This window comes from Eurosta solidaginis, chromosome 1 (assembly GCF_040869045.1).
Source record: "Eurosta solidaginis isolate ZX-2024a chromosome 1, ASM4086904v1, whole genome shotgun sequence".
NCBI lineage: Eukaryota > Metazoa > Arthropoda > Insecta > Diptera > Tephritidae > Eurosta > Eurosta solidaginis.
This window is the reverse complement of record NC_090319.1, coordinates 95,345,491-95,367,582: the sequence shown is the minus strand read 5'-3', so window position 1 is coordinate 95,367,582 and position 22,092 is coordinate 95,345,491. Positions and strand designations below refer to the sequence as shown.

At 35.1% G+C, this 22,092-nt stretch overlaps 1 protein-coding gene across 1 annotated transcript in view; it reads left to right on the top strand.

Moving 5' to 3' along the window:
* Positions 1–15,088, top strand: part of LOC137237365 (uncharacterized) — a 73,332-nt gene extending 58,244 nt beyond the window's left edge. Inside the window, exons 8-13 of the mRNA XM_067760912.1 lie at positions 4,389–4,470; positions 9,676–9,905; positions 11,074–11,204; positions 11,263–11,627; positions 11,697–12,109; positions 14,639–15,088. Of these exons, the coding sequence (XP_067617013.1) occupies positions 4,389–4,470; positions 9,676–9,905; positions 11,074–11,204; positions 11,263–11,627; positions 11,697–12,109; positions 14,639–14,839 (1,422 nt within the window). The 3' untranslated portion in view covers positions 14,840–15,088. The remainder of the gene's footprint in view (positions 1–4,388; positions 4,471–9,675; positions 9,906–11,073; positions 11,205–11,262; positions 11,628–11,696; positions 12,110–14,638) is intronic.
* Positions 15,089–22,092: the final 7,004 nt, after the last annotated feature.

Sequence of the window (22,092 nt, the reverse complement as noted above, 5' to 3'; positions counted from 1 at the left end):
CCCACTTTAAACAAATTTTTTTTAAAGTCAAATTTTAACAAAAAATTTAATATCTTTACAGTATATAAGTACATTATGTCAAAATTCGACTCCAGTATGATATGGTCCAATAAAATACAAAAATAAAAGAAAATTTCAAAATGGGCGTGGCTCCGCCCTTTCTCATTTAATTTGTCTAGGATACTTTTAATGCCATAAGTCGAACAAAAATTTACCAATCCTTGTGAAATTTGGTAGGGGCTTAGATTCTAGGACAATAACTGTTTTCTGTGAAAAAGGGCGAAATCGGTTGAAGCCACGCCCAGTTTTTATACACAGTCGACAGTCTGTCCTTCCGCTAGGCCGTTAACACGATAACTTGATCAAAAACCGATATATCTTTACTAAACTCAGTACACAAACTTATCTGAACTTACTTTGTATTGGTTTAAAAAATGGCCAAAATCCGACTATGACCACGCCCACTTTTTCGATATCGAAAGTTGCGAAAAATGAAAAAAATGCCAGAATTCTATACCAAATACGAAAAAAGGGATGAAACATGGTAATTGGACTGGTTTATTGACGCAAAATATAACTTTAGAAAAAAACTTTTCAAAATGGGTGTGACACCTACCATATTAAGTAGAAGAAAATGAAAAAGTTCTGCAGGGCGAAATCAAAAGCTTTTGGAATCTTGGCAGGAATACTGTTCGTGGTATTACACTCCCTTTTAAAATATTCATTAACACCTTTCATTTGATACCCATATTGTACAAACGCATTCTAGAATCAACCCTGGTCCACATTTATGGCGATGTCTCGAAAAGGTGTCCACCTATAGAACTAAGGCCCACGCCTTTTTAAAATACTCATTAACACCTTTCATTTGATACCCATATTGTACAAACAAATTCTAGGGTCACCCCTGGTCCACCTTTATGGCGATATCTCGAAAAGGCGTCCACCTAGAGAACTAAGCCCACGCCCTTTAAAATACTCATTAACACCCTTCGTTTGATACCCATATCGTACAAACAAATTCTAGAGTCAGCCCACCTTTATGGCGATATCCCTAAATGGCGTCCACCCTTCCATTTGATACACAAGTCATACAAACTACATTGTGATTTTCCCTTAATTTTTTCTCCATAGCTCTCAGCTGAGTATGTAATGTTTGGTTACACCCGAACTTAGCCTTCCTTACTTGTTTCTGCTGATTTTACCCACAGCGAAACAAATGGAAATTGGAAATGAATATATAGCTAAACTATTCATTTCATAAAATATTTCAACCGAAGTAATATAAATTGCTGATCTGCGGGGGGGAGGGGGGGGGGCGATTAGAAAGATCTTATAGATTATACATATATAAAAGCTATACATTTTAAAATTTTATTGTGGCTTGTTAGTTGTGGTTTTGTGGAAATTTCCGCTTGTGCTCCAGAAGTAATCATAAGCTCTATATAAAACAGCCGATGAATCGATTAAATTGAATGTCGAGAAGCTCGCGAGCCTTACGAGTCATTCGAGATTCGAGAATCTCGCGAGAAGGCGAGACTCGCGAGAAATCTCTTCTCGAACAAGTTCGAGAAATCGCAAGCCCAACAGCAAATTGCCAAAATTATTTTATTTATCTTATCTCGTCAAATTTACTTACTAACTAAATTACTGGAATAGATATTACGCTCTAAATCCACCAACAAATACAACTATAAAGCTAATATATAAATAAGAGGTTAGTTACAGTTAAAGGATTGGTCAGAGTGGAGTTGACGGTTCCCAGGTCATTTTAATAAATTACATTTGAATGGAAATCATAAATTTCAAAGTGTTTCTAACGAGAAGTGCTTTTTAAAAAGTAGAGAGAAAGGCTAAATATTAATTTTATGAAAGGTGGCAAAAGTGCTGTATTAAGAAATAAAAACAAAAACAAAGTATGGTGTTCACCAAAGGATTAACAGTTTTTAATAAACGATATCGTACGCAAATTTTTGTAACAATTACAGGTAAGTGCGGTGCATGACTCAAGCGAAAGAAGTTTTTATATAAGATTGTTAAGACAACTTATCCGGATTTCACACAGAGGCTTAATGAAATAATTAGTCAGGTTTTCTACGTTAGAATTCCTAAATTGCTTTATTGGGAAAAAATTTAAGCAACCCGACATCAGGACGGACAAGGTGACAGCTGTTTCGATTATGCCTTGTAAGTCTTTTTTCGGTTTAACGGTTTTGCTTAGTGTTTCGGATTTTGTTGTCAATGTAAAAATTACTATCAATAATTTACGAAAAATAGAAAAATACGAAAAAATTCAACATTTTATTTTCGCTGCAAGAGAGATTGGCACATATTTGGGTAGGTGCAACATCTATGAGTAGTTGCGCATGCATTTTATTATACTCAGCTGAGCAGTGCTCACAGAGTATATTAATTTTGTTCGCATAACGGTACCCCGTAACGGCCTAAACTAATCGAGATAGATATGTACTTCTATATATCAAAATGATATGGGCGAAAAAAGAAATTCATTTAGCCATGTCCGTCCGTCCGTCCGTTAACACGATAACTTGAGTAAATTTGGAGGTATCTTGATGAAATTTGGTATGTAGGTTCCTGGGTACTCATCTCAGATCGCTGTTTAAAATGAATGAAATCGGACTATAACCACGCCCACTTTTTCGATATCGAAAATTTATAAAAACACAAAAAGTGCGATAATTCATTACCAAAGACGAATAAAGCGATAAAACTTAGTATGTAAGTTGAACTTATGACGCAGAATAGAAAATTAGTAAAATTTTGGACAATGTGTGTGGCACCGCCCACTTTTAAAAGAAGGTAATTTAAAAGTTTTGCAAGCTGTAATTTGGCGGTTGTTGAAGATATTATGATGAAATTTGGCAGAAGATACAAATTAGCAAAATCGGATGACGAACACGCCCACTTTTTAAAAAAAAATTTTTTAAAGTCAAATTAAAAAAAAAACTTGAATATCTTTACAGTATATAAGTAAATTATGTCAACATTTAACTCCAGTAATGGTGGGGTGCCAAAATACAAAAATAAAAGAAAATTTCAAAATAGGCCTGGCTCCGCCCTTTTTCATTTAATATGTCTAGAATACTTTTAATGCCATAAGTCGAACCAAAATTTACCAATCCTTGTGAAATTTGACAAGGGCATAGCTTCTATGACGACGATAACAGTTTTCTGTGAAATCAGTTGAAGCCACGCCCAGTTTTTATACACAGTCGACCGTCTGTCCCTCCGCTCGGCCTTTAACACGATAACTTCAGCAAAACTCGATATATCTGTACTAAATTTACTTCACGTACTTATCCGAACTCACTTTATCTTGGTATTAAAAATGATCGAAATCCGACTATGACCACGCCCACTTTTTCTTATTTGAAAATTTCGAAAAATTAAAAAAAAAAATCCACTATTCTATACCAAATACGAAAAAAGGATGAAATATGGTAATTGGATTGGTTTATTGACGCAAAATATAACTTTAGAAAAAACTTTATAAAATAGGTGCGACACCTACCATATTAATTAGAAGAAAATGAAAAAGTTCCGCAGGGCGAAATCAAAAGCCCTTGGAATCATGGCAGGAGTACTGTTCGTGGTATTACATATATAAATAAATTAGCGGTACCTTACAGATGATGTTCTGGGTCACCCTGGTCCACATATTGGTCGATATCTCGAAAACGCCTTCACATATACAACGAAGGACCACTCCCTTTTAAAACCCTCATTAATACCTTAAATTTGATACGCATATCCTACAAACACACTCTAGAGTCACCCCTGGTTCACCTTTATGGCGATATGTCGAAAAGGCGTCCACCTATCGAACTAAGGCCCACTCCCTTTTAAAATACTCTTTAATACCTTTCGTTTTATACCCATGTCACACAAACACATTCCAGGGTTACCCAAGGTTCATTTTCCTACATGGTGATTTCCCCGTATTTGACAAAGGATGAAAGAAAATCGTTCCAAAAAACGTCACCCTTGGTCTGCAATTTCGGACTCTTCTCGGACTCATAATTAAGAGCTCTTCGAAAATATTTCAGGGATGATTTGAAAAAAAAAATGATAAAGAAACGTGTTAAAATTTAACCAGATTTTCATACATATATAAAAAAATATTCAAATAAAATGAATTGATAGCTGAAGAAGGATAGCAAAGGCAAGTTGTTCCACTTTTTAGTATTACCATTTGTGTGTATCCGTGATTAAGACAATTTTGTCTCCAGAGCTCTCAGCTGAGTCTGTAATGTTCGGTTATACCCGAATTTATCCTTCCTTACTTGTTTTGATTATCTTTATAGCTAAGAAGGGAACGGCTCCTATCCATTTTCACAATTTTTGTAAAAGCGTAACATTTTCTCAAGGCTGCTGACAGATGTGCGCTTAATGGAGCAACTACACCATTTCCAGTTATAAATGAGAAAGCGCCACTTGGAAATAAGATTTGTAAATTGTAAACTAGAAAGCATCATATATAAATGAGAAAGCGTCATATGAAAATGAGAATAATCAATTGTAAATGCGAAAGCGTCATTTGGAAATGAGAATAGTTAACTGTGAATGAGAAAGCATCAGATGTAAATGCGAAAGCGTCATATGGGAATTAGAATAGCCAGAAAGCATGAGCTGAATATGTGAAAGCGCTAATTGTAATTGCTCGTACATTCAATTATTCAGTGCGATATCTGGAGTGTCGTCCATAGACCGACGTTTAGGATTAGTGCATGCGCTGTTTCAGTAAGGTTAGTTTGTCAATAATCGGAGGCGTAAGTGAATGAATTAAACGACCTAGTGTGGTGGGTGGGCCATTCATTCGGGAATCGAGTCAGCGTTAGCTGATACTTAAAATGTCCAAACGGGAGTGCTGCATTTGGCACTGTGCTTGCATATGCTGATCCCCAACCAGATTTCTGGAGAAAAGTAAAAGCCATAGGTACAGGGACACATTACCATAACTTTGACAAACGTATTTATTATGTAGAGCAAAACCTGCTATATTTATGTAGATTAGTCGGTAGATGCAGGGAAGAGATCAGCAACTGAACCGAGACTGGTCGAGAGCATTCCAGCATTCAACGTCGTTTCATGGACACTCCAAGATATGTCAGTCGGAACATCGACAATTTCCCATTAAGTGTTATTATCCTTAGAGGATATACCCGTTGCCAAATACATAGCTTATCCTTATTACCATTTTTATATTCTCAATTACAAATTACGTTTTCGCACTTTCAATTGATGCTTTCCCATTTACAAGTGACTATTCTAAATTTCATATGACGATTTCGCATTTACAATTGACTAATCTCATTTCCATATGACACTTTCGCATTTACAATTGACTATTCTCAATAACAATTGGCACTTTCGAAATTTCATTTGGCACTTTCTTATTTATAAGTGACTATTCTCATATCGAAGTGACGCTTTCGCATTAGACTATTATCATTTCCATATGACACTATCGCTTTCACAATTGACGCTTTCTTATTTACAACTGGAAATGGTGGAGTCCTGTGTGAATAGGAAAACTTAATTATTTTATTAAATAAAACTGTGATGCATTAGGTTTCTGTGTTAAATTGGTATAAGAAAAGTTATGCAAATTAAGGTGATACCTTACGTTATAGAGCTCACGATTTCTCCAATTTGTTCGATAAGAAGTTTCTAGCGTGTCTCGGCTTCTCGCGAGATTCTCAACATTCAGTTTAATTGCTGCATTGACAGTTTTATATAGAGCTTACAATTTCTTCATAAATAAAATACTGACAATGCAGCTACTAAGTAAATTGATTATCATGAACTGAAAAATTTAATTTAAAGATTTGAGAATCTCACGATAAATACGTCCGTTTTAAAGACAATTAATTCAGGGGCGACCGCAGTGATGTGGTGGTAGCGTGCTTTTCCTACCACGCCGAAGGTCCTGCGTTCAAGTTCTGGCAAAGAAATTTCGAAATTTTGAAACAATTTTTTTTAATTTGAGAAGAAGGAGGCCAATCCGTCTGATCTCACATAGACTAAATGAGTCGGTTGTGTTTGTTACAATCAGTTTCGTTTAACGACCAGACTGAAAAACCTTATCAAAAACCAGGACCTATGTTATAAAAAAACTACGTTATTTTGCAAAATACTACTAGAAGCATTCTGGGAACTATGCCACTGGCTGTTTCTACACCATTTTCATATTAAAATGAGAAAATTTCAACTTGAAACAAGAAAACTTCATTTGAGAATCAGAATAAACAAATTAAAATGAGAAAAATTCAGTTTAATGTGAGAACATTTCATTTGAAAATCAGAATAGTCAATTTAAATTAAGAGAACTTCAGTTTAAAATGAGACAATTTCATTTGAAGATCACAATAGTCACTTCAAAATAAGAATGTTTCATTTCAAAATAGAAAACCTTTACTTGAAATTAAGACAAGCCACTTCAAAATGAAAATATCTATATATATAAAAAGAAGTGTACATTTTGATTGTCACTCCATAACCCGAGAACGGCTAGACAGATTGCCATGAAATTTTTAGGAAAGATACAGGAAGGAGAGATGGTTAGTTGATTTTGAAATCCCAAATCGGTTTAGCCATATGTATATAAAAATCAAATTCTGTGTGTGTGTGTGTTCACTATGGAAACGTATTTCCCACACATCAATCATCACCAAATTTTGGTTATGGGTTCCTTCGATCAACGGGAAGGTTTTAGGCTAAAAATAATTTCGATATATAAAAGGGGCGTGGCACCTCCCATACAAATGGAATCTTTGGTACTGCATGCCTTTGAAGGTATACATGCCAGAACATGGAAATTCAATGAGGAGTTTTATGAGGTCAATCCCTAACACCACTAAGAAAATGTGGAATTTGGAGAAAGGGGGCGTGGCACCTCCCATACAAACGGAATCTTTAGTAATGCATAACTTTGAAGGTATACATGCCAAAACATTGAAATTCAGTAAGGAGTTATATGAGGTCAATCCCTAACACCACCAAGAAAATGCGGAATTGGGAAAAAGGGGGCGTGGAACCTCCCATTCAAATGGAATCTTTGGTACTGCATAACTTTGAAGGTATACATGCCAGAACATTGAAATTCAGTAAGGAGTTATTTGAGGTCAATCCTTAATACCACCAAGAAAATATGGAATTGGGAAAAAGGGGGCGTGACACCTCCCATACAAATGGAATATATTATACTGCATATATCTGGATGTCGTAATGGTAGGATAATTAAAATTGGTAAGGAGCTATGTGACGTTAAGTCCTAAAACCTCCAGTAAAATGTGGAATGGGGAAAAACTATGGCTGCCGTACAAACTTAAGTTATTTTAACACCTAAAATTTTACTGCATTGTTGAGTTTAGCTGTTATGCCTTTTGGACGTTTCGTAATCTGCCGCTGTTAAAAAAATTGTTTAGCTTCAGTCTATCTACATCTTCTATAAAAATCTAATTCTGTGTGTGTGCTCCCTATGAAAACGTGTTTGCTATACTTCGATCATCACCAAGTTTTGGCTCGAGGTTCCTTCGATCAAGACGAAAGTTTTTCATATTTCAGAATTAAGAATTTTAAATTTAAATGTTTTTGTTTTTTGGCTATGCGAAAGAACTATCTTAGCTCCCAAAAATGATCATGTTAACAAAATCAATGATCGCTTTCAAAATCAATTTCCTGGTGAAGTGACGAAATATAAATCGATCGACACAGTTACAGATGAAGATAAAATTGTGAATTATCCAAATGAATTTCTATACTCCTTACAACCAAAAGGAATGCCTGCGCATATATCAACTTTGAAAATTGCGTTTTCGGAATGTAATCAAAGCAACAATCATCAGCGGTAAAAGCAATACAATAATATAAAATAAGATACAATAAGATACAAGAATAAAATGTTTTAACAGAAAATTTCACCAAATATGCATACAAAATTCAATTCAATTTACAGAACAATAAATTAAATTATCAACAACCAAACAGAAAAAATAACGCAACATCTGTTCGATCTCGGGCGTTACAACGTGCGCCTGGTAAAGCTAGTTTCATTTAAAAAAAGAAACTATCATTTCAGAAACAGAAATTTTTATTTGAAAACGAGAATCAACTAATTGAAAATGAGAAAAAAAATGTTATAACAATTTGATTCTTTGGTATCTGACAAATTATATGTATATAAATATAGGTATACAAGGATTTTAGCTTGTCTGCATTTGACCATACCATCTATTTCTTAGCGACAAATTGGGCATGTCATCCCTGTTCAATAGAGAATGGATACAGTGCTCGTTAAATAGGTGCTTACATGATAGAATACGCGAAATTGTCTTGGAACTGCATTATTACTGCTGCACTATTTTACTCGATTAATAATAATATTTCCTGTCATATTTCGTATAGGTAACTCTGATTGCCTACTTGATTTCATTTTCATTAAAGAGGTACTGCTGTGCATAGTTGTTTTTATTTAAAACTTAATCACGTACGATATTATATTCTCATTTTAAAACAAAACTTTCTTCTTTTGAAATTAAAGCTTCACAATTCTAAATGTTCTTTTGTCATTTTAAAATGACTATTCCTATATTCAAATGAATATTTCCTATTATAAAATGAAGGTTTCTTATTTTGAATTGCCTGATTTTTAATTGAGTTTTTCTTATTTTGACTCGAAATTTTCTCATTTTCAAGTCATCAATCCAATTTTAAATTGGAGAATTCTCGTTTTTAATTGAAGCTTTCTAATTTTAAGTTGAAAAGGCTGATTTTGAATTGAAATTTTCCCATTTCAAACTGATAAATCTGATTTTTAATTGAAGGTTTCCCATTTTAATCTGAAAATGGTGTAGATCTGGCAGCTGTATCACTTCATGTAGCTGGACTCTAAGCCTGGCAAGCGCAGGGCACGATCACAAATCCGGCACGATCGTTTCCTCCTCCAACCTACACTTCCCACATCTGCTATCACCAGCCAACCCTAATTTAAAGGCATGTGGCACCAGATGGCAGTGTCCAGTCAGAATACCCGTCATGAGTCTACAGTTCTCTCTTTTTAACACGCTTATATTAGCTTCACTTGTATGTGTGCTTGTTTGTAACTCTCTAGGCTAGGCGCGCAAAGGATAGTTAAATCCATCTAGGCGCAATTATTGAAGACTCGCGGCAGTAATGAAATAACTCGCTACAAAACGAGTTGTGCTTAGTAGCGGAGACAAGAATCTCTATGCTACTTCAAATATCTAAGTGGATTGTAGATACTAAAACGGCACTATATTTCCGTGTTTTTTAGTTTTTTTAAACTTTATTTATATTATTAATGATAGGAGTAACTTTGTTAGTCCGATAGAGAGTAAATAGCTCAACAATTTACTTTATTCTCGACAAAAAATTTATAGCACTTCGAAAGCAAATCGATTACTCGATTGCCTGCCGAAACTTTTGAATGATGAAATCCATAATGGAACACCTGAATCGGAACACATTCCATATGTAACCGACAAGAGTGTGTATAAAGGGCTGTAGACTAACCTTTAAAAAAACTAGTCTGGCTCTTGTTGTCTTTCTTGAAAAAGATTTTTCGGAGTGTAAAATGGTTCTATATGAAAAAGAGCTAAAAACATTGTATCTTAATTTTTTCTCATAAAATAGCTCACATTTTGACGTTTTCACACGGCATCAGCATTGGTTGGCTCTCACCGATTCTCTACATTTTACAGTCCCCGCAAACGCCTCTGGATTTCAAAGTGACAGCCACAAACTTAGCATGGATTGGTTCGATTTTTGGCATTGGGGCACTGTGCGGAAACGTTTTGTTACTTTTCAGTTTGAATCGCTTCGGTAGAAAGAGGAACATGTGCGCTTTGGCGATACCACATATGGTGAGTTTTAAATAAAGAATTCAATTTAGAATTAAAACATTCGGCTTACCTAATTTGATGACTTTTAAAATAAACAACTGCGTTTCTAAAGCTATCAACCGATTTGCTTGTTGGAGCTTGGGTGCCTTAGAGGGATTGACTCATTTTGTAAAGACGTGATGTTAAAGTTGTGGAACATTTTTTTTTCCAATTGTTTGTAATAATCAACAAGAGAATAAATGTCTGGAAAGAATCAGCATAGAGCGAAGCCTACATTTATATTGAGTGGCAGGGCGTATGGAAATAGATGGGAATGAAAAAGCAGATGAACTAACTGAAAAGGGCGCCTCCTTCGAAGCTTGCTTGGTAGACGTCCTTCCGGAAGAAACGTCAAGATATTTGCTACGAATACATCAGATGTTCCCGCGGCCAACTAAGCTATCGATGAGCTGTCTTCAAACTATTGCTGGAAATCGAGCTCCATGTTGGAGTTACTTAAGACATGTCTATCTGCAAGCTTTGAACGTCAGAATGAAAGGCTAGATTGTATTTTGGAAACGTGGGCGGTGAATGGGGAGGGTGGGAGTGATGGTAAAATTAAAGTAAGTTAGAGTATAGATAAGATAAGAATGGCAGTGGCAGTACGAGCGAATGAGAAGAATGAAAGGACGAAAATAGGAAGAAGTAGCGAATGATCTGGAGGAGAGGAATAACCACGAGTTTATGATATTTATATTTAAACAATTTACTTATAAAGTAAAAAAAAAACTACAATGGAGTACATAAAAACAGGAAACATTTTCAAGGTTAAGCTAGGCTAGATTAAGAAGGCGTGTGTGGGGATTTCTCATACTTTCACTCGTGTACAGTCGAGATATTGAGATGGGTATTGGAAGTTAGCGAGGCTCCACATCTCCTAACGATACGCGACTTTATCACGTTCGATTCTCATGCATCTATTACGGTCTGGGAGTCAACAAAGATCCTTGCTTTGGTGTGTGAAATCATACTTTCCTGAAGCAGTCTGACTGCTATCTCTATGGCATTGACCTCCGCCTGGAAACAATAAATCAATACGATTGATTAGCATGCAGATGCTTGGAGTACGTTCCAACCCCAGTTCCCTTTTCAATTTACGAGTCGTCTCTGTAGAAAATTTGTAATAATCAACCTCCTTTTCTTTCCACAGCTCTTTTGGATCTTAAATTATTTCGCGCTAAGCGTTGATTATTTGTATGCGGCACGTTTTTTTGTGGGAGTTACAAGTGGCGGACTCTATGTGATTGGACCAATTTTCATAAGCGAAATCACTGAAAAAGAGTAAGTCGCATTTTTTATTAATGCCAACTGTTTTTGATTTTCTTCCATTGAAATACAGAATTCGCGGCGCTCTCACTTCAATGGCAATGATGTTCCTGAGCTGTGGCATACTCGTTGGCTATATTTTACCATCCTATCTAAATTATCATCTCATTCCCTGCATTGTCATAGGTTTCCCTTTAATATACATGACGGCGATGGCGTACTTCCCAGATACACCGACGAGCCTATTGCACCGCCGACAGGTGGAAGAAGCAAGGGCGTCATTCAATTTCTATCGAAATATCAAAAGCGAGAGAAAGTCGCAACAAGAGATGTGCATAAATGAGATGCAAATATCGGCTATAAATAGCGAATTTGAAGAATTAGTATCAGCGAAACTGCAGGGCGAAAAATGCACGCCCATTACCTATCATGACTTTTGTAAGAGAATTTCGTTTATTTGAGACTTTTACTTCATGTCTCTGAAATTCATCTTTCTTATTCTCGCAGTCAATAAATCGGCGTTAAAAAAATTCGCATTGGCTTTTGTGATCATCATACTAAATCAATTTTCAGGCAGTTTTGCTTTCGTAAATTATATGTCCCACATATTTGCTGAATCGAGTTCCACAATGGATCCAAAGAAATCCACCATCATCATTGGTTTAGTACAAATTTTTGGTACCTTATTGGCTAGTACATTGGTTGATCGGTTTGGCCGTAAAACTCTAATATTACTCTCGACTGCTGGCATGGCTATTGGTATGTTCTTCTTTGGAACTTTCGTGCAATATACCAGTGCTGCGACTAAAGCTCAATTTGATTGGATTCCGCTGCTGGCGGTGGCATTTATTATAGCAACGGCTTCAATTGGTGTTATTTCGTTAACGTTTACGATAATCGTCGAAATATTGCCCGCTAAGGTGATTTTAATGGATGAAAACTTGATTTATGTATATAAACCGAGCTTTGCTTGAAACAACTACCTTAGAAAAATTCACGACTTGAAACATGGAAACAGTTTGAGTAAGTTTGTATGTGTCATCCGTTGCTGTGCGCTGGCAAAAGCTCTGGTTAACTCTAGTGGGAGTGGAAGTAAAATCGAGCTAATGGGAGAGGAATAGAGGTGGGAAGGAGAAAATGGTTACAGTGATGAGGAGGGAGGATGGACCATGTTTCAAATGTGTTATTTAATAAAAATTAATGCAATATAGAAGTAGGTTGTGATATTCGATTACTCGAATTACTCGAATGGTCTAATATTCGATTAGTTCATCGTCAATTATTCGAATAACTCCTGTTGTTGTTTTTGCGGCCGAAGGTTTTGTGAAGTGGTTATCGATGTTGATGGTCCTTTGTCGGATATAGGTACGTTCTGGTAAAAAGCACCATGAAGTTACAAGCCCGACCATCTACAAGAACGATTTAACATGACCACATTGAACCTTCTAGGCTATCTCGCCATGCATGAGGTGGGTGGAGTCGCTAGAGCCCTGCCTGCTAAAGAAAACACGATTCCCAACTGGTAGAAGAGGTTGACATTTGGGTTGTAGAAGCTAAGGATTGCGCAACCCTTTAATCATTTGGGTATTTTAGACGCCTTTTACGACAGACATACCTGCCGCGTGGGGGTGTCATTTCGGCACCATTCGGTCACTTCCTATAGGTTGCAGGGAATATCTTCTTGTACTATCAGGACAATTTTGGAATTCATTCGGGGTCATATTGGGAACTATTTCGAGATAACTTCGGGCCTATATGAGGATAACATTAAGATCATTTTGGGGCTACCTCGACATCACTTTGGGGACATTTAGTTATAGTTTTAGGGACTTTTTTGTGGTGCTTCGAGCTCATTTTTGGGTCACTACTTCCGTATAGTTTCGGGATGATTTGGAGACTATTTCAGCGTTCTTCTAGGGTAATTTCTGGGTCAATTTATGTGCACTTCGTGATAATCTTGCGGACTAGCAGGGCATCAATTTGTAGTAATTTCTTGGTTCTCCTGAGATCATTTCGGGACTACTTCGTGTTAGTCTCGGGATGGTTATGCAAACTATTTTGGGGCCCTTCCGGGGTAATTTCGGGTTCGATTCGAGGCCAGAAAAATTATTTTTTTCTAATGATAATTATTATTTTTTAATTTTTCTATAATTGAAAAATTATATTTTGTCTTTGGAATAGTAAGTAGAAAATTTTTCAGACAACCTGCCATAGTTGCGCAGATAGATCCATTTCGAAGGGTGCTAAGCCTTCATCACCAGTACGCGTTTGGCACGCCGCGCTGTATAGCTAAAATGGTAACAACAATTATCATTAGAAAAAAATATTGTCCTGGCCTTGAGCTCGAATCGAACCTTGAATCATTTATCAACAGGCCGATAAAAACAAAAACAATTGTTTTCGAATTTTTCGAAAACTATTTTGAGATTGGTTTGCATTCCGTTCTAGTCGTTTCGTCGGAGTGGTCGTGCGGGTCATCCTCGGCTCAATTGCAATTTTTCGGGCTTTTTTAGTTGAGCCGAAAATTTAAATAAGCCTCAAGGTTGGCTTTGTGCTTCCTTCTGGCGTTTTGACGGAATTGGGAGATGCAGTGCTGCACTGACCTGGAGTCAGATGGTGGTTATGCATTCCTAACAGGAATCAGTGAATTTATAATTGATCGTATATTGAAATATTGAAAATTAAAACCTGGCGTGGTGCCATAAAAAATCTATTCGTTTTATATATAACGGAACGTAACGGGACAGTGATTAACACATGGCAACAGGCCATATATTGGAACTAAAGAAAACTCTCAAAATTATGAAACTAACGAAACAAATTACGGCTTAAAAAAGGCAATTGATTGCATATATATTTTATACTGAATAAGCAGCTCGAGTTACAAACTATGCAGCACTCAGTGCATATCTACATCAAATTGCAATTTTGATTGAAAAAATTTAAATTCACTTTTTGTGAACATTGATAAATAAATTCGACAAATGTATAACCTGGCGTGCTGCCATTGGAATACCAATCTCAATTGAAATTACGAACAATTACAAAAATTTATACCAATTCGCCAGCTGCTACACATGGTTCTGGCCTCTATGGTATTACCATTGTGTCCTAGTTGTGGAAAAATAAATACTAAAAACTTTACTGATTTTGTCGTTGGGCCATGTAAAAACCTATTGAATTGAAAATGCTTTGGGAATATAACCTGGTTTTATAAGGATCTTAAGAATCCCTACCACAGAAATTATATCTCTAAAAAAAAGAGATTCGTTTGCATAGTTTCAGGTCCAAAATTTATGGAAACTTTTTATTAAATTATCGAAATTAAAAAAAATAGTTTGAGCAAATTTGATAACAATTTCCACTGCTATGTCTTTATGTGTTTGCCGCTGTATATATTTTCTCGTTATAATATATGTACATAAATAATTATTTTATTCATTTTTTAGGTTCGTCCAGAATCTCAATCAATCACAATGATGTTTTGCAGTTTTCTGATGTTTGTTACATTAAAACTTTATCCGTACTTCCTCTTTAATTTGGGTATATCAATCACAATGTACGCCTGTGCAGGTTGCTGTGTGGTAGCTGGCACCTATTTGCTCTTATTCTTACCTGAAACGAAGGGAAAATCAATGGCGAAAGATTGAGAGATACCACCAATACAAATATTAAATAGTTGACAAATTAGTTATATACTTAGGTTAATATAGTTTCCGCCTTATTTTTATAATAAATTTTATAACTGAGTTTTGAACTGCCCATTGAGGCTTTATACTACAAAATATACAACCATACATAGACTTAGTTAAAATATTGTACCTAAGCATTTAGTGAGATGTTATTACACACATAAAACAAAACGTATTTAAGTACATAAGTAAATATGCTAAGCATGACCTACTCGTTTTAATTGTTCAGATATATTTTGCCAGGCGAAGATACCGAAGAACATTTATGGTTCCGTTCCTTTACTTTAAATGGGCGTGGGGCTCATTTCTCTAGGTGGACGCCTTTTCGAGATATCGCCATAAAGGTGGACCCGGGGTGACTCTAGAATATATTTGTACGATATGGGTATCAAATTAAAGGTATTACTGGGGGTTTTAAAAGGGAGTGGTGGTAGTTGTATATGTGAAGGCGTTTTCCAGATATCGACCAAAATGTGGACCACGGTGACCCAGAATATCATCTGTTGGATACCGCAAATTTATTTATATACGTAATACCGCGGCCACCGTGATGTGATGGTAACGTGCCCTAGAAATAAGGTTTTTAAATTAGAAGAAGAATTTTCTAAGCGGGGTCGCCCCTCGGCAGTGTTTGGCAAGCGCTCCGGGTGTATTTCTGCCATGAAAAGCTATCAGGGAAAGCTCATCTGCCTTGCAGATGCCGTTCGGAGTCGGCATAAAACATGTAGGTCCCGTCCGGCCAATTTGTAGGGAAAATCAAGAGGAGCACGACGCAAATTGGAAGAGAAGCTCGGCCTTAGATCTCTTCGGAAGTTATCGCGCCTTACATTTATTTTTTTTTTAATATCACGAACAGTATTCATGCCAAGATTTCAAGGGTTTTTTATTTCGCCCTGCAGAACTTTTTCATTTTCTTTTACTTAATATGATAGGTGTCACACCCATTTTACAAAGTTTTTTTCTGAAGTTATATTTTGCGTCAATAAACCAGTCCAATTACCATGTTTCATCCTTTTTTTGTATTTGGTATAGAAGTATGGCATTTTTTTCATTTTTCGTAATTTTCGATATCGAAAAAGTGGGCGTGGTCATAGTCGGATTTCAGCCATTTTTTATACCAATACAAAGTGAGCTCAGATAAGTACGTGAACTGAGTTTAGTAAATATATATCGATTTGTGCTCAAGTTATCGTGTTAACGGCCCAGCAGAAGGACAGACGGTTGACTGTGTATAAAAACTGGGCGTGGCTTCAACCGATTCCGCCCTTTTTCACAGAAAACTGTTATCGTCCTAGAATCTAAGCCACTACCAAATTTCACAAGGATTGGTAAATTTTTTTCGACTTACGGCATTAAAAGTATCCTAGACATATTAAATGAAAGGGGCGGAGCCACGCCCATTTTGAAATTTTCTTTTATTTTTGCATTTTGTTGCACCATATCATTACTGGAGGTGAATGTTGACATAATTTACTTATATATTGTAAAGATATTAAATTTTTTGTTAAAATTTGACTTAAAAAAAAATTTTTTTTTAAAGTGGGCGTGGTCGTTCCCCGATTTTGCTAATTTTTATTAAGCATACATATAGTGATAGGAGTAACGTTCCTACCTAATTTCGTCATACCTTCAACGACTGCCAAATTACAGCTTGCAAAATTTTAAATTACCTTCTTTTAAAAGTGAGCGTTGCCACGCCCATTGTCCAAAATTTTACTAATTTTCTCTTCTGCGCCATAAGTTCAACTCACCTACCAAGTTTCATCGCTCTATCCGTCTTTGTAATGAATTATCGCACTTTTTCCGTTTTTTCGAAATTTTCGATATCGAAAAAGTGGGCGGGGTTATAGTCCGATATCGTTCATTTTAAATAGCGATTTGAGATGAGTGCTCAGGAACCTACATACCAAATTTCATCAAGATACCTCAAAATTTAATCAAGTTATCGTGTTGATGATTTTGATATATGGAAGTCTATATCTATCTCGATTCCTTTATACCTGTACAACCAACCGCTATCCAATCAAAGTTAATATACTCTGTGAGCTCTGCTCAACTGAGTATAAAAAGGCATGCATATACATATCCGTAACACTTGCGACAGGTTATGGAATAATTGAAAGCATATATCTTTATTTCTAACGTTCAACGCTACGAATTATTAAAAAATGCTTTATCGAAAACTCTCAAACGTGAATCTGATACACGATGGAGCGTCAGAATACAAGCGCTTAGCGTTATCGTCGATGGGCTAGAGAATGTATTAGAACACTTAGAACAATTAGCAGAGGACACTAACCCCACAAGTGACACCAGAAGAGAAGCTACAGTTCTGTTGCAAAATATACAAAATGTTAATTTCGTAACATTAATTCATTTGTGGTATGAAATCTTTAGGAGGACTGATCGTGTGCAGCTCAGATTACAAAATCCGGAGATGAATTTTAGAGAAGCGTATCATGATATTTAATTATTAGCGACTGAACTATCCGAAATTCGAGACACTCTCTGTGAAGAAGCAATAGAAAAAGCGATGTCTCTTTGTGATAAATGGGATATTGATATAGAAAAATGTGTAAGAAGGCGCCGAAAAATGCTCGTAGAATCGGCTGGAGATGTTGGTCTTTCCGCAGAATGTAAAATTTCTCGCCTTATGAAAAGTGTTGTCGATCGTCTCCAACAAGAAATACGTACACGATTTACACGACTACATGTCCTTAATTTTATATTTAGATTTCTCTTAGATGTTGGAAATTGGTTAAACAAGGATAATAACGACTTAGAAAGATTTTGCTCAGGGCGCAATATAATCTCACTACGCCACTGATTTGGTTTGAAAAAAGTTAAAAAAACATTTTTTTTTTTTCAGTTAAATAAATAAAAAAAAATGTTGTCTTTAGCTTTAACATTAAAGTACGTGTATTTAGAATATGATATGAAAAAGGTTACATTAAAAACTCAAGCGCATGCGTTGGCTTTTCTTTGCCATTTCATCTAAAACTTCATCAACGGTAATGCTTAGTCATGCACAGCCATTCAATCGATTTTCACTCATCGTATTTCTCAAATAGTTTTTAATCAGCCTAAGAGTTGAAAAAGATCTCTCGTTCGTTGCCGTTGCTACTGGAAGCGTACAAAAGATTTTCAACAACATGTAATCATTAGGGAAAGCCACAGAATCGCATTCCTGTAATATTAATCATAGATAAATTGATACAAAAAAACACCGAATTACCTCCTTCAGGAATAAGTAGAAATCATGCTTTTTGAGCCTATGCATGAGGTCTTACGTATACGTATATAAAATTCAAAAGAAAGAAACTGATCGAATAGAAAACATTTTATTTAAAAAAGTCATATCTACACGGAAAAAATGCTAATGTGTTTTTTACATTTTAAAATGTGAAAAACACATTATTTTTTCATTTATCAAATAATTTGAATTTTACATTTTTGAAATGTGTTTTTGACATAAAAAAAATGTAGATATTACATTATAATAATGTGTTTTCCACATGGAAAATAATGTCAAATTTGCATTATATTTCAAAATAGGAAATGTGTACTTCAAAAAAATGGTGTAAATTTAACATTATTTAAATTTAAAAATTGCATAAAAAGGTGCTAGATTAACAGGAAAAATAATGTAAACTTTGAATTTTTTTTTCAATGTAGATTTCCCATTCAAAATAATTTGAAGTTTGCATGAAAAAATAAACTGAATGTTACATTTTTTTAAATGTAAAAATCACATTAGTGTTTTTTCCGTGTAGCCCCGGACTGTGTTGTTAATGTGCCAACTCACCTCCAACAAATCGTGAGTATTCCAGCTTTTTTCTGATTTTTGGGCATAAAGAGATTTCAGAAGGCGTTGCCAAAGTTCTATTTAGACATGCCGATATTTGCATTACCACGACAATGCAAAACTTTTGCATATCGAGAAATTAAATTTTTTGCTTGAACGTCGCGATGTTGACATCATTTGAAAGCAATTCGTCAAAAGACATCAGAAGTTCTTTGTGGTTCAAAAATCGTAATTCCAAATTCTGAATTACTGAGTTTAGAAATGGGATACAAATTTGTATAGGGTAGTGATCCTCCGCGTTTGTTTGAGCACTTTTTCTAGGCAAAATAATAGGGATTTGATTAGAAGAGCATACTACTTCAAGTGTCTGGTACATATTCTTGAACTTTTCGCCAGCTAATCTATGCATATCTATGAGCTCTTCGTGTACTAAATCGCAAAGTCGTATGGCTTTTTTTATTTCGATTTTCTTTTCTTGAAGCTGCTGATTCAACGACAGAGTAACGGACAAAATCGCGGTGCTGACAACAATTGAAGTTTGAAATTCTGCAGATTTTATAGCTTTCAATAACTGATATGCCGATGAAGAAGTCACGCTATCTTTTCATTGCAGAATTATTATGAAACAGAATATGATTAAAATATAAGTGTTCACTTCGTACGTACATATGCTTGCATCTTAAAAATATAATATCACCAACAAAGTTAATACGTAGCAGAATTATAACGAAATGTATTAACATATACATAAAAACGTCAAATATTTTAATTGTAACGATCTAAAAAATCAAATTATCCTGAGGCAAGGGGGTTTAAACCCCCAAACCCGCCCCCTGTCGCTACGCCACTGTGTCGAGTATGAAGAAAGTTTTATTTGAAATAACAAAGTTTCATTTGACTTGAAAAAAATTTCATTTGGTATGAAAAGGTTGCATTTTGGTTTGAAAAAACTTTCATTGGTCTGAAATATCCAGCTCAGCGTAAAAGTTTTTATGGAAAATGGCTTGAAAGATTCTCCAAACATTTAGATAAGAGCTGCACCTTGAGACCATTGCTCCCATTCTCCAAGTCTCAATTTTCTGGCTCATGTTACGCAAAAAGCAATACCAATTCTTTACTGTAAATACAAAAAACCAAGAACTTAATATATATAAAGGTTGTAATAAAAATAAATCATAGACCTACCGATGACCAGTCTATTACAATTTGTCATTCATTCTAGTAGAAACAAGGCCAAATTAATAAAAAAGACTACACGAACCACAAACGAATTGTAAAAGCCAATTCCATTTGTTCACAGTCCAAATAAAAATTTATTATTGCTAAATTTAACTTAAGCCTTTTAATGTCCCATTAAAGCCTATTAATGTGGTTGTAAAAATGTTTAATGTCTTATAATAAAGTCAAATAAGTTTTACATTAATTAGTTTATTTTAAAATAAAATAAAAATGTATGGAATCATCAACAAATCCAGTAACCCAGTAAACTTCTGTTCAAATTAGGTACACTGGGCGTGGGAAAAGTTAATTCTTAGCCAATACCAAATGACTTGCATACATACAAGGATGCAAATATTTACATATATGTATGGATGCCAGTAAATGCTTTTGTGTCAATTTCAGAATATTTTTATTTCACTTTCATGGGATTGTGGGCTACTACATATAGACATACATATTTAAGTTGCTGCACGATCATAATCAAAGGTGATCACTCAACGATTGCCACCCTTTATTGGCGCACAGTGAGTTATTTTGAAAAACCTTGTGACAATAATATTCTTATTTTCAAAGCGTAACAAGATTTTGAAACAAAACTAAATTTTTATTTTTTTTTTTATATGCTAGCAAGTGCAAAAAATTCATTTGTTAACTACTATCGTTTCTGTTCGTGAATCAGCTAATGCTCGCAACTCTTTCATTATATTTTTAAGGTAAAAAAAATTAGATAAACATGTGTCGATAGGTCTTTTCAAGAACCATTGAGTGCCATTAAAAAAAATTCACAAAAATATCAATCAATAACAAGCAAGGAAGGGTAAGTTCGGGTGTAACCGAACATTACACATTCACTTGCCAAATTACAGCTTGCAAACTTTTAAATTACCTTTTTTAAAAGTGGGCGGTGCCACGCCCATTGTCCAAAATTTTACTAATGTTTTATTCTGCGTCATAAGGTCAACCCACCTACGAAATTTCATCGCTTTATACATCTTTGGTAATGAATTATCGCACTTTTTCGGTTTTTCGAAATTTACGATATCGAAAAAGTGGGCGTGGTTATGTCCGATTTCGTTCATTTTAAATAGCGATCTGAGATGAGTGCCCGGGAACTTAAATACAAAATTTCATTAAGATACTTAAAAATTTACTGAAGTTATCGTGTTTACGAACAGATGAACGGACGGACATGGCTAAATAAATTTCTTTTTTCGCCCAGATCATTTGATATATAGAAGTCTATATCTATCTCGATTAGTTTATGCCGTTATGGGGTACCGTTATGCGAACAAAATTAATATACTATGTGAGCTGTGCTCAGCTGAGTATAAAAATGATATCAATACAGCCAATAACCCAATACAGACGCGACGCCATAGGTGTCACTATATTAAAATGCATGTGTATTAGTGAGAGCGAGAGCATGAGCATCCCACCAGAAAATTTAAGTTTCAATTACAACATGCAGACGGTGCATTTACTAAAAACAGTTATACAAAAAATTTCGGAAATTTTTATTTTTGATTCAAAAATAGTTTGAAATATTTCCAAGTTCCCAATTCTTTAAGTTTTATTCGCTTCGAAGAGTGACCGATATTTTTACATATAAATGCACATGAAATATGATTTTTCAAAGCGGCTGAGCACGGCAAATATCGCAAAAATAGTGGCAATCACTCGTTTAAAAAATCATATTTCCGTAACAAATACATTTGCCTCAGCCATGGAAATACAAAATATTTAAAAAAAATGGGGCTTACTTACAAAAAAAAAAAACATAAATATACATTAGTGTATTTTTTTTACTATTTTGCGAAGTTACTTTAAACATTCCATAGTAATTTTTTGAAGTGCAGAAGTTAATTTATTTGTGCTCAGATAAAAAGGGGTTCCAGAATAAGTTTGCTACAACTTATGTTAAAATAGTTTAAAGAGAATCATATTGTATGGGAAAGTTATTAAGTATAACATATCCAAAAAGGTAAAAACACAAGCCTAAACATGTTTGAAAGATGAACTGCACATGGAAAGGATGTCTTACCAGTTCCGTTTCCTCATCGTAATATTTCTCACAGGGAATCTTGCGCGACAGCCGTGCGCAGTGTTTATTCGTTGCTGTCTCGCTAACGACTGAACGATGGAGAGTAAGAATATGTGTGAAGCAAGTCTAACTCAATTGAGCAGT